The following is an 18,121-nucleotide window of genomic DNA, read 5'->3' on the forward strand; positions in this document are numbered from 1 at the left end:
GTCCCTACATCTTTTCCTCACTGCTGACTGCTTCAAGACCTCTCCGCCATTCCCTTGCCTCCCCATCACACAGCTTTACAGCCCTGACCAACCACGACCCAGTGCTCTACCCCACTGATGACAGATGTTAGTGGCCACTGTCTACTTTCAGAAAGACTTTACACATATAGTCTTACCTCCACTTAAAAAAACATATAAAAGGTCTCCTATTACACATTTGGTTCTTATTTTTCTTAAGAATATGTTTTGAAGATTGCTATATGTCAGTGTAGTACCTTCCAGTTCTTTTTCATGGCTTCAGAGTTTTTCAGTGCATCGATGGAGCATAATATATTTAACTGGCCTCTACTGATGACTACTTGGGTTGTTTATAATAATTTGCTATTATAAACAATGCTGCCCTGCACATGAGCCATTTTGCCTATGTGGGAGCATATTTATGGAGTAAATTCCAAGAAGCATGATTAATAGGGCAGAACTATGTACCCTGCTAGTATACACTGCCAGACTGCCTCCTTAGAGGCTGACCAATTCTCATTCCTGCCAGCAAGGTAGCGTCAGGATTTCTAAACATAGCAAAGCTACCTAATTTTCCTGAGAGAAAAATATTATCAGAATTAATGAAAATGCGTATTTTTCAGAATGTGACGTTATGTTTTCAATTATACACTAGGGCAGAGCAATTCTTTTTATAAAAGCTATAATTATTCATTCATTGCTGGCAGGCAAACACTGATGCTAAAGTCTCTCCTGTTAAAATAGGCTAACATTTCCCTTTGCACTATTAATTTACTTAAGAGAGCAAACTTTTCTTCCCTCCCAGCAGCCTAGGTAAACTTCTATTTTGAACATTTGGTGTAATTCTTGCTGTACTGATATGGTTACAAGTTCTTTAAAAAAAAACAAAAAAAAAACAAAAAACAACCTTGCGAAAACAGTGCTTTAGTCTGGTTCCTCTTTACCTCAGTCCTCATGGGGAGGACACGCTGAACATGAACAGGAAAGAGCGTGGCTGGGAACGGCAGCTGCCTGCTTCACTCCACCCCACCCTCCTGGAAGAGCTGCTGTTTGGACTGCCTGCAGTCAGAGGCAGCAACTGGACAGGGACTGCTAGTGGGTCTGACCACTGCACTTCCTAAGCCCCACACCCAGGTGCCCCTTGTCCCAGGTCTTTGCAGCACACGCTGTCTGGGCTGCAGACAATGCCTGGCTCTTGGAGGTACACTGGCCAGCTGCACTCTTTCTTGCTGATTCTTTGGGGCACTGAGGCCCAGCCGTTTCTCTTCTGATTTCTTTTTTTTACTGTTGGCTCGCTTGCTTTTTACAGGTTAGTGAAGAGTAGGTAGGAAGGAGCAAAATGCCCTACTCAAGCCCATCGCATGAGCTCTAAGCCAACATCTGCCGGGACTCTGCACTGGGGACTGGGCGCTCACACCGCTTTCTACATAGAGATGTTTCACTTCTGTTCTGCTCTCTCACAGTCCCTCTGGGTCTCACAGCAGAGGTTAGGAGTGACTTCAGGGGAAGGATATCAACATTCTCGGTTCTGGTGCCATCAAAATAGCACCAAAATCCCCATTCAATCCCAAAATGAGTGAGTAATTTTTTTCTACCATCAACTTGCAGTAATCCTTAATCCTTCAACCCCTATTCTACCCCAGCTGAAATACCTCAATTTGTCTCTCCAAAAAGATGTTATCAGCCACACCGTAACAATTACAGCCACCACCGCCACTGTTATCATCATTGTCCCATCTCACAGTCATTCCAAGTACACAAAGACGTGAGGAAGACTTCCTTCCTCTCCTGCTGGGTCCCAGTGGCCCAGCAGGCTAGGTCAGGAACCAGGCAGAGGTCAGGTGGCAGTGCTTTCAATTCTCTCAATGCTCAGCCCCTCAACCTGCTGCTGCCTTCAACTCTCCATCCCATGAACTCCTACTGGAAACCATCACCTCTTCAAACCCAACCACAATCTTCACTCAGTTCAAGTCCACAATGCTCTTAACTCATCCTTGGCTCAGGCCATGAGCATTCCTGGGGGCCAGGACTTTCCTCTCACCCTGAACCCTACATTCGGCTACCTCAAACCATCCTTTTGGCAGGGGTCTCCCTTTCCCCTAAACACTGACACCAATCCCTGCCCCTACAGGACAGAACTGGTCTCTTCTATTCCTGCTCCCAGGAAATGACAACTCCTGCAAGAAGTCATAAATGCGCGAGGCTGCCACCTTCAGCTGTGCTTTCCACAGAAGGGTCTCAGCCCTCTGGCTTCACTGCATCTCCAGTTGAGTTTCACTTAAACCTGAGACTCTATTTACTTTCGCGGACTCTCTTTATTTCCTCACAATCTTCAGAAGCTCCCGACATAAAGAGCCCCGATCCCTGGTCCCCTTCACACCCAAGGCCCTTGCCTGCTGCCACCCTTGCTGAGGTCAGGCCCTTCTATCCGGTCCTCTCCCCTCTGGTTCCTGCAAGTCTGTGTCATGGGGGTGCTCCCACCCATTTTCTGACCCTGGCCAGTCTGCTTTCAGGCTTCTTCCTTCCACAAGACTTGGTTATATACCTAAAATCCTGGCCTCTAGCCTCAAGAGAACTTTCCCTCCTAAGACTATGCGTTATACCTGGCATTTGACCGTATGTCAGGTATCTGTCTAAAAAGGTGAGAGCAACACATCCCTCAAAAATACCCCCAGCTTGACTCCCACTCCAGAGGAGCCCTTAGGGATCACGTGTCTGCGACACTGGATTGGACAGACGAGGACCCCTCCAGGGGAAAGGTTTCCAGGGCCTGCCCACTGTTGGCAGAGCCAAGGACCCCTGCCATCTCCAGAGACTCCACATCACCACCCTACTGTGTGCTGGGCTGCCCCCATGGTCCAGGTCGGAGGTCATGGGAGGCAACTCCCACAGTCCATCGTGCCTTACCAGTGGCATCCTTCAGGTTCAAAAAAGCAGACAATGAATTAGGAGAGTATCAGGATGAGGTGAGGAAAGCCTCTTCATCCTCCTGACATGCTAGTCAGGAAACCATAGAGACCACAATGGACTCTGATAACCCAGTTAGAGGGAAGGAAAAGCTGAGGCAACTGGCTACAGGTTAGCTGGTCAGAGAGTCGAAACTGGATCCCAGTGATAAAGCCCAATCTTCTCTAGGTGGGCGCTACATCAAGACGGACCCTTTAGCCCCCTGCTGCAGAAAGCCTAAGGGAACTGGGTACTTGTGCTAGAATGGGAGGGTGCTCACCCACTGCTCTCCATGCTCCAGGTAATACCCACAACCAACTTTCTCCAACTGGAAAATCAGAGGCTCAGAGAACATCACCTTTTAAGTTTCATATGGCCCTAATGTTTAAGGCTTTAAATTCTGTCTTACCTGGGGAGCAGCCTGAAGGTAGATGAAGCCATGTAATCTGAGCCGGCTGGCAAACTCCTGCAGGAGAAAATAATGCCAGTCCTGATAGATATGCCATTCAATGTCACTGAGGGAACCATTTTCAAAAAGAGTCTTTGCAAAGATATACCTGGTTGGAAATGTAGGTGGGATGGGTGAGGGGAAGAGAATGGGAAATGGAATGAAAGGCAAAAGAAAGAAGCAAAAAACAACATTAATAACAACTTCTTCCACGTCTGTCCAAACCACTTAACCTTTTTGGTTCCTTACTGATTTTTAAGAAGTCTGAATTCTTCACCTACACTTTTTGCTCAATACTGAGAACAGCATTTAGACTTCAGAGGCCAAAATCTCTGAGTGGATTAATCCACTGGAAGAAAAAGGCCACTGAAAGACAGTACCATTGGTCGCTAACAATTTTCCCTTCTGGAAACCAGTCAAAACGTGTGCAAATGGTGCATGTAGACTCAGACTTTTAAGATTTCCTTACTATTACTGTAAGTAAGGCCCCAAACAAAAAACAACCTAGTATAAAGCACCCACGACTTACTTTAAGGACTCAAGGGTTCCGAGGCTGCAGAGCCATCCTTTGGTCTAGCTGAGAAGTAGAGCAGGAACTGTATTTAAGTCATGTCCCCTATGGAGCAGGAAACGCATTTCCTACTAACTGCAATATCACCAAGAAAACAAACTCTCCTCCAAAGCAAGCCTCCTCTGCTTCTGAGCTTCTAATCCAGATATGAGAAGGCTAAATCTAAAAATCAATCTCATTTTGCCCCTTGCTTACTTCCATAACTAAAGGAGCATCGGATAAATAGGAAGTCGGAGCTAACCAGAAACCATCGTTTCAGGAGGGGCAATTCTGCTTTCCAACCTCAGGCATCTTGATACAAAACACAGTTTACATCTTAAGCAATGAATTCCAGTTTCTAAGGCAATACTCAGCAACTGGCTACTTCCGGAAAAATGAAATTCGGAAGCCTTGTCTATGAATGGCTCAGGGAGGTATACACCACAAGGCTGCGAGGGCTGCATAAGAGAAGGGGTTGAAGGGTCACATTCCTGAGTCTGACCTGGCTTCAAAATTCAGGAGCTGTGTCACCAGGGGCAAGTCATCAAACTCTCAGGCTGCTTCTTCCTCTGTACATAGATAACAGCTGAACCTCCTTCGTAGAGTTGTGAGAACTGCAATACTTACAAGGTGCTTACAACAGTGACTGACACATGCTAGTAAAGACACCTTGGCTGTCCCTGTAACTGCTTCATTGTTAGGCTATGAAGGCGCTCATTTGGGAGCTCTGAAATGGCTTACCTATGGCCTAGCTGAAGGCAACAAAGAAAAGAGGTGAATTTCTAATTCAGTGTCTGAAAAATGTTTTCAGCTTCTTCATAAGTAACATGGAAATGAAGATCTTATAAAGAGCAAGTAAATACCTGTTACTTAGTCTTATAAAAGGCCCTGGCCTTTTTCTGAGGATGAGCACTTCTTGATTTCTCCAAAGCTGGTAGTAAAGGGGCGAGAGGACGTAGAGGCCATGGTGGTGCTAAATGCTGAGAGGGGTGGGAGAGCCACTGCAGCCTGAATGAAGGGGCTGCAGGAAAGAGCCAGCTTAAGCACCAAGGCATCAGGGTCCCTGCTCTAAAACCACCTGCTGTTGTTTTCTTTCAACTCAAACAGAAAAGATTTAGATTTCCCCCTCCTTGTCATCTACCCTCCCAAAAAGCGATGCTGCTCCTTTGGAATACATATAACACACGTGGGCAGGTGTGCAGTCTCAGAGTTCCCTGCCAGACTAAGGTCACCATGGGGGCAGGAACTGGGTCCGCCCTGCTTACTGCTGCAGCCCCCAGGTCTGACCCAGTGCCTGAACACAGGTGGCATTCAACAAATCTGTTCATTTGCTGAGCCCAATGAATAAATGTTTAAAGGAGTGGAGAGGCTCTAAATTACCATCAGGGTTAGAGTGTGTAATCAGTTAGCCTTTCTGCCTCAAAAATGTCCCCTCTGAAGAAAACATCTGGGGTGTTGTAGCTGCCTATATTGCAATCAGTTGTCTCCCTTTACAAGTAAATGTGAAGATTGTGTACCTTTTTTTTGGCCATGCCACGCCACATGAGGGATCTTAGTCCCCCGATCAAGAATCAAACCCATGCCCCCTACAGTAGAAACACAGAGTCTTAACCACTGGACTGCCAGAGAAGTCTGGAGATCTTCTAAACAGATCTTCTCAAGTCCGTGTACTTTCTAGACAAAGTATTTCTATTTTTAAGGGGTCTCTCACATGTCTACCTCACTAAAGGGCTGAAAATCAAAAGACCAATGGCCAGTTTGTTTCCAGGCAGGTAGCAATATGTAATTCATCTTCCTAATTCAAGAGGCTAGGCTTGAGAGAGGGCAAAGGAAAATAAATAGTAGTTTATCCAACAGTTGAAAAAAACAACAAAAGTCTATATATAGCTCAACCATTTACAATTCACATATTTAGCTTTTATAAAGAACAGGCTCTCTCTTGGGGTCCACAGAGAAGGAGTGCCTAGCCTATAGGGTTTGTATTACATTTCTTGAATGATTTTTAAGTAATGCTTAAAAAAAAATCACAATACATTTACAAATATACCCTTATTTTTCCCCCTCCAAGCGGCTTTATGGGAAGACTAAGAAGTAGCGCTAGTTTTTGTAATTTGGAAGTAAACAGGTAACCAATCTAGCATCTTGAGAAGTGAATGGACAGGGCTTCTCTGGTGGCTCAGCAGTAAAGAATCTGCCTGCAAGAGACATGGGTTCAATCCCTGATCCAGGAAGACCCCATATGCTCCACAGGAACTAAGCCCATACGCCACAACTCTTGAGTCTGTGCTCTGGAGCTGGGGAGCTGCAGCTACTGAAGCCTGCATGCCCTAAAGCCCGTGCTCCCCAGCAAAAGAAGCCACTGCTCCCCGAGCACCACAGTGAAGAGTAGCCCCCACTCTCTGCAACTAGAGAGAGCCTGGGCAGAACGAAGACCCAGCACAGCCAAAAATACATAAATAAAAATTTTAAAAAAGACGTGAATGGACAATACAAGTGAATTTTTCCATTCTGATAATTAAAAGGGGCTTCAGAGCTCAACATGCTTTGAGCCGCCATCTCACACTGACACAGGTTCCTTTGGATAAAAAACCCTCAGTGATGTCCAGATCGAGGCACCCTCACTTCATCTCCAAATGGCTGAAACACAAGTCTCAGCCTGGTCTTGTGGCAGAACCAGGAATTCCGGAGTACAGACGGACTAGCTCCTTTAGAATCGAGGGGCTGAATTCCCAAGCTAGCTGCTAGCCTTCGTGAAAAGTGACTCCTCATCTCACTCCATCAGTAGATAGGATAATGCCCTTCCCTGGACCTATGAGAGACTGAATATCTCTTATAGACTCTGGCCAATAATAAGTCCTCTCACACGACAGAGTCAAAAATGGTTAAATCCAAGACAGAAGTCAATTTTTCAGATGTGCTTCTACTCAGAAATCCTTTCTTGGAGAATAAAACAAGGATAAATGTATTTCTCCTATCATTTTAGGAACACAGATTTTAATTCCATCTGCTTTTTTCTTCAAGGTGATAGCCAGCCACTGATTCATCTGGTTTGCTAAAATATACGCTTCTACTTAAGTGTCTCTTCCGAGCCTTTGTGCATGTAACGGTTATACTAGGTAGCCACCAGCCTGCTTCTATGACAGAAAAGACGACGACAAGGCAATCAGTGCCAGTGTGAGAAATTAAATGCATTTAGTTTATGAAAAACACAGTTTCCTTTCTTGACATGTGTGGTAACTGAAATCGTTAGTCTGAACAAATCTCTATAGTGTAGTCTTTAAAAAGAAGACAATTTTTTCAAGGATAACATTCAATGACAAGAGCAGTACAGGGTCTGAGCAAGAAAAGAAAACCTGTGGTGCTGAGCACAGCGCCTGTGGCCGGCAGAGGCTCGGGAGCTTACCTGTCGCTGTACACAGACCTCTCAAAGATCTGTACTGCCCTCCCAACCTCTAAGAGTTTCTCAGGGAAGGGCTCCAACTGCACTTTCAGGCGGCTCAGGAAAGAAAATGTCTGGAAGGTGTAGGACCATCGTGCTGGCTCCTGGTACATCATATCCAGCAAGTTTCCAAGGCTGGTGGCAGCGCCGGCCTAGGGGCAAATTACAAAAGAGGAGAATTTCCTAGGACGCATTTACTTCACAGCGTTCACCACCCTTCTACCTCATACCTTGTAATCACTGGGAGAAGCAATTACAGAGGTTTCCTCCCCCTAAAAAGATACTGCATCCCTCACCATTGGTGCGGTCAAAGCTACACAACCAAGGGAGAGACTCTCCTACTTTATTAGGTGAGACTCTGATAGAGGGAGATGACATGCCTCAACACACCTAGAAGAGCAGAGGCAGAACCACCGTAGAATTAGCACATTCACCGATAGATGTGTTTGCAGAGCGTGCCGGAGGAGGACTTAACAATCACAACCACCTAAAACTCTACTTGCAATCATATTACTTCTACCGCAACACTATGTTGCTTCTCTCTGGGGCTTCCATTTGTGGTTCTTTCTTTCTAAAACTAACCTAGACAAGAAAGTAACTGACTATAAAATCCAACCCACAAAATAAAGAGTTCTGTCTCTCTTATGGCACAGCTACACGTTGTTAAACAAACAAATACACGAACAAACAAAAACACACAAATCCCTCCTCCTGGATTCTAGACACTTTACGAAAGGCACGTGAAGACCCACTTACTCAGCATGTGCAGGCGGGAACGTGTGTAAGATACTCAGGAACCCTAGATTCTTTCCTGGGCTCTGCCACTGACTCAGTGCAAAAGTGAGTTTTGCGCAAAGCACTCTCATCTGTGTTCATTTAGTCACCATTAACTGAAGGCCTGTGTGGATGAGGTGCTACGTGAGCTAGGTGCTGTAAGGGGTACAGAAAACAAAATTAAGGCTTAACTCAATGTTCACTGTGCTATGCTGTCTCATTTAATCTTCACAACAGCACCATGAGGTAGGTACCACTGTTATGCCCATTTCCTTGAGGAGAACATCCACTCAGAAAGGTGACGGAACTTGCCTAAGGTTTCATGGTTAAGTGTTGAATGGGGACTCAAACCTGGCTTCCACTAACTTCTTCATTCTAATACTTCTCCATATAAAAGCGAGCAAGACATGGTTCCTAAATTTAAGGAGCTCATAATGCAAACAGAAAGGGGTTTTCTGTTTGGACAAAAATATGGAAAACTAGACTAGAAAGCAGAACATACAACAAAGGGGTGCTCACATATGGTGGAGAGCATCTGGGAAGTTTCTGGAAAAAAGTGGCATTAAGCTGGGAAGTAAGTAAATGGTACATGGAATCTCCACAGATGGAAATAGAGATTAAGAAGAAAGAATTTCACATAGAGACAAAAATCTTGGTGGGGGTGGGGGGGTGGGGAAGAGGAGGTTAGACAACCACAAGTGGTCTGGTTTCACAGAATATCAACCCTGGATTCCAAAGAAGGGTCTTACCCTTTGGAAGGTTTCATCAGGAGCAATGCAGGTAGAGCACAGCAGGTCACAAAACAACTTCCCTCCTTCCAGTCCCAACCCACAAACACACACCAGCCTCACAAACGGCCCCTGGCTGAGAGCTGGAGGCTGAAGCAGGAGGACAAATTTGGATGTACTGGGGTCTCTGGCAGGGTCACTGGAGACTGTAGGGAGCCCATGGTGCGTGGCACAGTTCTGAGATGGCAGGGAAGCCAGCTGACTGGAGTGGGGCACTGCGCTGGCAGAGGCACCGGGCTGACTGGGTGGGGGCTTCTACCAGCAGGCTTTGGGCTACTAAAGGGAGCCTGTTGTAGGATAAAAAACTGTACAGAGGCCTACACGATTTCTAAAGAACCTATCTCAACTACAGAACATGAAGCACATATCCCTTTAGACATAAAAACAAAAAAGGGGACAAGCAGTGGAAATAAAAATACTCAGCAATTCAAAAGGAATGAACTCATCAATGTGCTCAGGACAAGCAGCCTCTCAGGAGACAGAGCTATTGCCAGAAAAAGGAGAAAATGGAAAAAGCTCAATGAGATTCAAGAGACTGCCACACTGATAAGAACAGGTTATCAAAAAAAGGAGCCAGAGACTTCCCTGGAGGTTAAGACCCCGCACTTCCACTACAGGGGCAAGGGTCTGATTCCTGGTTGGGGAATTAAGATCCCACAGACTGCATGGCATGCCCCCCAATAAAAGAAATGAACCCATGCTCCAAATGGAACAATATGAAAAGAACATTCTTAGAGGAAAAAAATGCAATTGCCAAAACAAAACTCCCAATGAAGAGAGTAACCAGCAGACTGTAAACTGCACTAAACCTAATTAGTGAGTATCAAACAGAATACTGCTTTCCTCGTGGCTCAGACTAGTAAAGAATCTGCCTCCAAAGTGGGAGACCTGGGTTCGATTCCTGGTTTGGGAAGATCTGATGGAGGAGAGCATGGCAACCCACTCCAGTGTTCTTGCCTGGAGAATTCATGGACAGAGGAGCCTAGCAGGCTACAGTCCATGGGGGTGCAAAGAGTTGGACACGACTGAGCAGAGTCGGACAGGACTGAGCGACTAAGCACAGCACACAGCACGTACAGAGTATCAACTCAAGAAATTTTTCCTAAACTAACAGAAAAAAGTAGAAAGTTAAGAAACAAACAGAAACAGTTTAGGAGATCCAATATACACTGTTACATAGTGGGAGGGTATTTTTTGTTTTTTCTTTCTTCTGGAAAGATACATCAAGATGTAATGTCACCTTCTCCAACCCCACAGCAGTTAATACAATTTTGTATCAAATAACTTTTCAAACAAGAGCTAAAATAATGTGCAACTTTGCAGTACCCATATTTTAGATAAAACTACCTACCCAAAGTGAACAATTTTCTTTCTCAAGTGATGAGCCCAATACAGAGAGGTGAAATGCCACTACCCCCCAAAAAAAAGAGAGGAATGGAGAAGACCACTACTCATAAGGTCTGTGTCTCCCTCTCATCAAATTTCAGTCACTGAGAATCACTGTCTAATAGCAACATGACATATCTCTAGGTATTTTAGAACAAAAATAAACTTTTAAAACCATGGTACTTTTACTATGGTTTTAGTTCAGGTGAAAAAGAAGCCAAAACCAAAGAAAAAAATTAAAGAATATCTCTGAAGACGTGAGACTTTCCACCAGAGAAATTTGCGGAGTACCAGAAAGGATTTAATACGGATTTACATATGTGGCTTTCATATTCTCTCTTTCTCTCTCTCTCTCACATACACACACCCACCCAGACCTATCCTAGCAAGATCTCAATTCATAAAAACAAAACAAAAAACCTAAGGAGGGGGAAAATATTAATTTCTTACATTTAAAAAAGGGTCAGAACCACATAACACTTCCCTACAGCAGAAACCTAGATAGTATATTAAAAGGCAGAGACATTATTCTGCCAACAAAGGTCCCTATAGTCAAAGCTATGGTTTTTCCAGTATTCATGTGTGGATGTGAGAGTTGGACTATAAAGAAGGCTGAGCACCAAAGAATTGATGCTTTTGAACTGTGGTGTTGGAGAAGACTCTTGAGAGTCCCTTGGTCTGTAAGGAGATCCAACCAGTCCATCCTAAAGGAAATCAGTCCTGAATATTCATTGGAAGGACTGATGCTGAAGCTGAAGCTCCAATATTTTGGCCACCTGATGCAAAGAGCCAACTCATGGAAAAAGACCCTGATGCTGGGAAAGACAGAAAGCAGGAGGAGAAGGAGCTGACAGAGGATGAGATGGTTGGACGGCATCACCAACTCAATGGACATGAGTCTGAGCAGGCTCCAAGGTATGGTGAAGGACAGGGAGGCCTGGTGTGCTGCAGTCTGTGGGGTCACAAAGAGTCAGACACGACTAAGCAACTGAGCAACAACACAACAGAAATTAAAGACATTTTAAGACAAGCAATCGCTCAGAGACTATATTAATACCACCTACATTCTAAAAAAAAAAATTCCTCTAAAATAAACTTCAAACAATTGAAAAATGAATCAAAGAATCAAGAAATGGGAAGAAGTGGCAATAAGAAAACAGTGTTCAGTGAATGACCAGCAGAAGAGAGTTAAGTATAAATTATTATTAATGTGGTTAAGAAGTTTACTGCCAATTTCTATAGTTAAAAGAGAAATTTCCAGGAATTCCCTGGCGGTCCAGTGGTTAGGACTTGGTGATTTTACTGCTGGGGTCCAAGTTCAATCCCTGATTAGGAAACTAAGATCTGACAAGCTGTCCAGCCTGGCCAGAAAAAAAGAGAGAGAGAGACAGAGAAATTTCACTATGTACAAACATTCCAGAACTATAAAATTACAGATTTCTATGCTTGGGTGGTAGAGCCTAGAGAAGAAAGTAATAAAAAAGTAGTAAAATTTATTTTTTTCTTTCATGGAGATGCCATTAATATCGATAAATAGGTTTAAACATGAATATATATATATTTTTTGAAGTATAGTTGATGTACAATATTATATTAATTTCAGGTGTACAACACAGTGATTCCATATTTTTGCAGATTATACTCCACTATAGCTTATTACAACATAAATGGCTATAATTCCCTGTGCTGTATATTCTTGTTGATTTGTCTATTTAATATGTAGTAGTTTGTATCTGTTAATCCTACATTCCTGATTTGTTCCTCCCCCTTCCCTCTCCTCTTTGGTAACCACAAGTTTGTTTTCTGTATCTGTGAATCTTAAACATATATATATATTTAACATGTATATTTTTAGTTTAAATGTTTCCACTAGCAGAGTAAAAATAGTAAAAATTTCCACAGGAATGAAGGGGAGAAAGATGAAAGAAATATTTAAATACAGAAAAAAGAAAAAAAAAAAGGAGATGAAAGCACAAAAATAAGGTGGCAGGAAGAAGTTAAATATAATCATGATCAAAGAGAAAAATTCCCAGGAATGGGAAGCAGACCCTCAAAATGTGTAAAAGCTAAAACTCCTGTTCATAAGTGAAACACCAAACCAAGATGACAGAGATTATTTGAAAACAAAGGGGCAGAAAAATCCATCAAGTAGGTGCAAATAAAAAGAAAGCAGATGTGACAAAGCTGTATTAAGAAAAAAAGCATTAGGGACTTCCCTGGTGATCCAGTGGTGAAGAATCTGCCTGTCAATGCAGGAAACATGGATTCAATCCCTGGTCCGGGATGACCCCACATGCCTCAGAGCAACTAAGCCTGTGCTCTGGAGCTGCGGAGCCACGGCTACTGAGCCTGTGCACTGAAACTACTGAGGCCCGAGTGCCAGAGCCTGCGCTTTACACAAGCGAAGCCTCCACAAGGGGAAGACCACGCACTGGAGCGAGAGAGGGGCCTCCCCGCTGCTCGCCGCAGCTAGAGGAGGCCAGTGTGCAGCCACAAAGACCCGTTTATTTTATTGTAAAAATAAAAAATAAGTAAGTAAATATTTTTAAAAATACAAGGAGAAATGGGCAAAACATAATAAAAGCACAAAACTTTAGTACACTTCTCTTAGCATTTAATTAAAAAAAAAAACAGTAGAGAACTTGGAGGATTAGACTCTAAACCATTTTTTTCACATATCAGAAACTGGGATACATAGTACAATGCTTACTAAACGTAACAGACATTTTAATTATTCCTTAGGAGTGTCACTAAATTGATAATGTCTCATAATCAATGGCATCTTAGAATGGATAAAATATGTGACATCAAACTATACAGAATTTACAGGAAATACATACTCTTCTTAAAAGTCCATGGCAAACTTATGAAAACTGACCATACACAGGCCATGAAGAAAACCTCAGTAAGTTTCCCCAATGAGAAACTGTATCAGCCACACTGATCTTAACAAAATAAAACTAGATTAACAAAATAATAAACATACAAAATCTACTCAGAATATGTAAAACACTAAAAATAATTCTTAGGCAAAAAATAAGTTAAAACTACAATTACATATTTTTTAGAAATTTCAGTTACAGTCTCATATGTCAAAATCTAGAAGATAGGCCCATAAGTTATTCTACGAAGAAAATTTCCCATTGCAAATGCTTTTATCGGGTTGGCCAAAAACAGGTGGGAAAAAACCTCGTGAACCTTTTTGGCCAACAGTATTATTAAGGCAAAAAAAAGGGGAAAATACACAAATTAATCATTAACTTTATTAAAGACTTTTCAAAATACAAAAATTCTGAGAAATAAATTTAAAAGCAAAAAGTATGAACTAGAATGCAAGCCCCAACAGAATTAAAAATTACAATCTATTAATTGCACCTTTTAAAAAAGAATAATCATCTACCAAGTCTTTTCCCTTCAAAATATTCACACAGATAAGCAACATCAGACAAACAATAAAATAACTCTCAATACAGAAGAATTTAAAGCATAAAAGACATGACCTAATTTTACATTATTAAATTTGAAAATCTTAACAAAAGGTAATTCTTTGGAAAAAAATAATCAAAAGTGACTAAAAACCCTGAATAATAATTGAGGAAGAAAAACTTGTCCAATATTCCCCTCAAACAACACCAAGTCCATGTAATTTTGAAACTAATTTCTATCATACCTTCAAGGAATAGAAAATTTCTATGCTAAAAATGATACAAAGCTCCTCAATTCATTTTCATAACCTTGATGGTAAAACCTGTCAAAAACTGTATACCCAAATAGTAATACCAATTAAATTTATAAATACACATGCAAAAGTCCAAACAACATATTAGCAAATTAATGCAACAGTACACCATGATCAAAAGGGTTCATTCTAGGAATGTGAGGATGACATCATTATCAAATCTATGACTAACACTAAGAGAAAAAAGCAAAAGAAAGAAAAATCCCATGGTTATCTCACTAGATGCTAAAAAAGGCTTTTGATGAAAACTTAACATCTGATACTGATAAAAACAGTTAATATCTTAGTAATAGAAGGGTACCTCCTCCACACAGTCTACTGAAATGAATGACAAGCACAGAACTTAATGATGATACATTAGAGGTAGTTTCACTAAAGACAGAAAAGATAAGGGTGACTACCATCACTGCTATTATTGAATATTATTCTGGAACTTCTATCTAACAAAAGAAACCAGAAATGAGGTTTGGATATTGGAAAGCCCTTACAAGTGATTAGGATTTAGAGAAAACTATTATTTTCTAAAACCTCAAGCAAATAAAGAAAAAAAAAAAAAAAGAGAGAAGAGAGAGAATTAAGTCACACAAGACATATAAAACAATCAACTGCTTTTCTTTAAAACAGCAATAACCAGTTTGAAAAAGATGATGGAAAAACAGTTCCCAGTCACAATAACCACAAAATATATAACCACTCAGGAATAAACTCAACATGACTATTACTGGAAATGCAGATAACAATTGGGGGAAAATTAGACTCCTGTAACTTTTAAAGTCACATAAAGGGTAAAACCTTAAAAGCAAAAGAAAGAAAAACAAGTGCATGTTTTTATCATCTTGGGCTTGTAACAGGTTTTTTTAAACTTTCACATCAAAGGCAGTAACTATGAAAAAAATGTAGATCTGACCACATAAAAACTTAAAAGTATTATATTGCAAAATATACCATATAGAAAAGGAAAGAAAAAAAAATGACAAAACTGGGGAAAGAATCGACAGTATATGACAAAGAGTTAAGATATTTAACAATACAATGAGTTCTTATGAAGCCAGTAAAAAAACCTAAAGATCTCAATAGGAGGAAAAAATGGCAAGAGGTTTGAACAAGCAGTTCACTAAAGAATACTAAAAAATAGCCAATAAAGATTAAAAAGTTGTTCAATTAATTGGTATTCAGTTCAGTCGCTCAGTCATGTACAACTCTTTGCAACCCCGTGAACCACAGCACGCCAGGCCTCCCTGTCCATCACCAACTCCCCGAATCTACCCAAACCCATGTCCATCAAGTCAGTGATGCCATCCAACCATCTCATCCCCTGTCGTCCCCTTCTCCCGCCTTCCATCTTTCCCAGCATCAGGGTCTTTTCCAATGAGTCAGCTCTTCGCATCAGGTGGCCAAAGTACTGGAGTTTCAGCTTTAGCATCAGTCCTTCCAATGAACACCAAGGACTGATCTCCTTTAGAATAGACTGGTTGGATCTCCTTGCAGTCCAAGGGACTCTCAAGAGTCTTCTCCAACACCACAGTTTGAAAGCATCAATTCTTCAGTGGTCAGCTTTCTTCACAGTCCAACTCTCACATCCATACATGACCACTGGAAAAACCATAGCCTTGACTAGACGGACCTTTGTTGACAAAGTGATGTCTCTGCTTTTTAATATGCTATCTAGGATGGTCATAACTTTCTTTTCAAGGAGTCAGTTCAGTTCAGTCGCTCAGTCATGTACAACTCTTTGCGACCCCATGAACCACAGCACACCAGGGCTCCCTGTCCATCACCAACTCCTGTAGTCTATCCAAACCCATGTCCATCAAGTCGGTGATGCCATCCAACCATCTCATCCTCTGTCATCCCCTTCTCCTCCTGCCCTCAATCTTTCCCAGCATCAAGGTCTTTTCCAATGAGTTAGCTCTTCACATCAGGTGGCCAAAGTATTAGAGTTTCAGCTTCAACATCAGTCCTTCCAGTGAACACCCAGGACTGATCTCCTTTAGGATGGACAGGTTGGACCTCCTTGCAGTCCAAGGGACTCTCAAGAGTCTTCTCCAACACAATAGTTCAAAAGCATCAATTCTTTGGAGCTCAGCTTTCTTTATAGTCCAACTCTCACATCCATACATGACTACTGGAAAAACCATAGCCTTGACTAGACTGACCTTTGTTGGCAAAGTAATGTCTCTGCTTTTGAATATGCTGTCTAGGTTGGTCATAACTTTCCTTCCAAGGAGTAAGCATTTTTTAATTTCATTGCTGCAATCACCATTTGCAGTGATTTTGGAGCCCAGAAAAATAAAGTCAGCACTGTTTCCACTGTTTCTCCATCTATCTGCCATGAAGTGATGGGACCAGATGCCATGATCTTAGTTTTCTGATGAAGGGATGCAGCCAAAGCAAAAACAACACCCCAGTTGTAGATGGGACTGGTGATAGAAGCAAGGTTCGATGCTATAAAGAGCAATATTGCATAGGAACCTGGACTGTCAGGTCCATGAATCAAGGCAAATTGGAAGTGGTCAAACAGGAGATGCCAAGAGTGAACATCGACATTCTAGGAATCAGCAAACTAAGATGGACTGGAATGGGTGGATTTAACTCAGATGACCATTATATCTACTACTGTGGGCAGGAATCCCTTAGAAGAAATGGAGTAGCCATCATAGTCAACAAAAGAGTCCAAAATGCAGTACTTGGATGCAATCTCAAAAACGACAGAATGATCTCTGTTCATTTCCAAGGCAATCCATTTAATATTACAGTAATCCAAGTCTATGCCCCAACCAGTAATGCTAAAGAAACTGAAATTGAATGGTTCTATGAAGACCTACAAGACCTTCTAGAACTAACACCCAAAAAAGATGTCGTTTCATCATAGGGGGCTAGAATGCAAAAGTAGGAAGTCAAGAAACACCTGGAATAACAGGCAAATTTGGCCTTGGAATACAGATTGAAGCAGGGCAAATGCTATTAGAGTTTTGCCAAGAGAACGCACTGGTCATAGCAAACACCCTCTTCCAACAACACAAGAGAAGACTCTACACATGGACATCACCAGATGGTCAACACCGAAATCAGATTGATTATATTCTTTGCAGTCAAAGATGGAGAAGCTCTATACAGTCAGCATAAACAAGACCGGGAGCTGACTGTGGCTCAGATCATGAACTCCTTATTGCCAAATTCAGACTGAAATCGAAGAAAGTGGAGAAAACCACTAGACCATTCAGGTATGACCTAAATCAAATCCCTTATGACATACAATAGAAGTGAGAATTAGATTTAAGGGACTAGATCTGATAGACAGAGTGCCTGATGAACTATAGACGGAGGTTCATAACATTGTACAGGAGACAGGAATCAAGACCATCCCCAAGAAAAAGAAATGCAAAAAAGCAAAATGGCTGTCTGAGGAGGCCTTACAAATTGATAATCAAATAAATGTAAAATAAAATAACATACCATTCATTTTCTTCACTCTCAAGTCAGAAAGGATAAAAAAATAATACCCTGTGTTGCTGAAAATATGAGAAAAATAGTAAAACTTTTCTGAAGGAAGATTTTACAAAATGTAACAAAAGTCTCAACAAAACATGTAATTTGGGGACATCCAAATACCACTTCTAGATTACCCTCAAAATTAAGCCATTAAAAAGAAAAAAAGATATGCTACAGAAATATTCATCATTGTGACACTGTTTATAATAAGCAGAAATTAGAAAAGTAAACATTCAAAATAAGGCTGGATGACTAAATGATAGTACACCACATTATACAGTGTAACATCATACAGCAACCGTTAAAATGACATTAACGGAAAGGAAGAAGACCTTGTGTATCAAGGGACGTGCAAGTGACAATCACAATTTTTACTTTAAAAGAGGAAACGTGGGCATCCCTGGTGGCTCAGTGTAAAGAATCCACCTGCCAGTGCAGGGGACACTGGTTGGATCCCTGGTCCGGCAAGATCTCACGTGCCTTGCAGCAGTAAGCCCATGTGCCAGCTACTACTTAGCACGCACACTGCAACCAATGAAGC

General features: G+C 41.8%; 1 protein-coding gene across 3 annotated transcripts in view; it reads right to left on the reverse strand.

The window, feature by feature from the left end:
• Window positions 1-18,121, reverse strand: part of DGUOK (deoxyguanosine kinase) — a 34,537-nt gene that overhangs the window by 3,461 nt on the left and 12,955 nt on the right. For 2 of the 3 annotated variants that reach the window (XM_006045952.3, XM_025260810.2), the window contains 2 exons: window positions 7,366-7,553; window positions 3,374-3,521 (listed from right to left, as the gene is read on the reverse strand). In XM_006045952.3, the coding sequence (XP_006046014.2) occupies window positions 3,374-3,521; window positions 7,366-7,553 (336 nt within the window). The remainder of the gene's footprint in view (window positions 1-3,373; window positions 3,522-7,365; window positions 7,554-18,121) is intronic. The other variant, XM_025260809.2, reaches the window with a different exon arrangement.

The sequence above is a fragment of the Bubalus bubalis genome, chromosome 12, assembly GCF_019923935.1.
Source record: "Bubalus bubalis isolate 160015118507 breed Murrah chromosome 12, NDDB_SH_1, whole genome shotgun sequence".
Taxonomy (NCBI): Eukaryota; Metazoa; Chordata; class Mammalia; order Artiodactyla; family Bovidae; genus Bubalus; species Bubalus bubalis.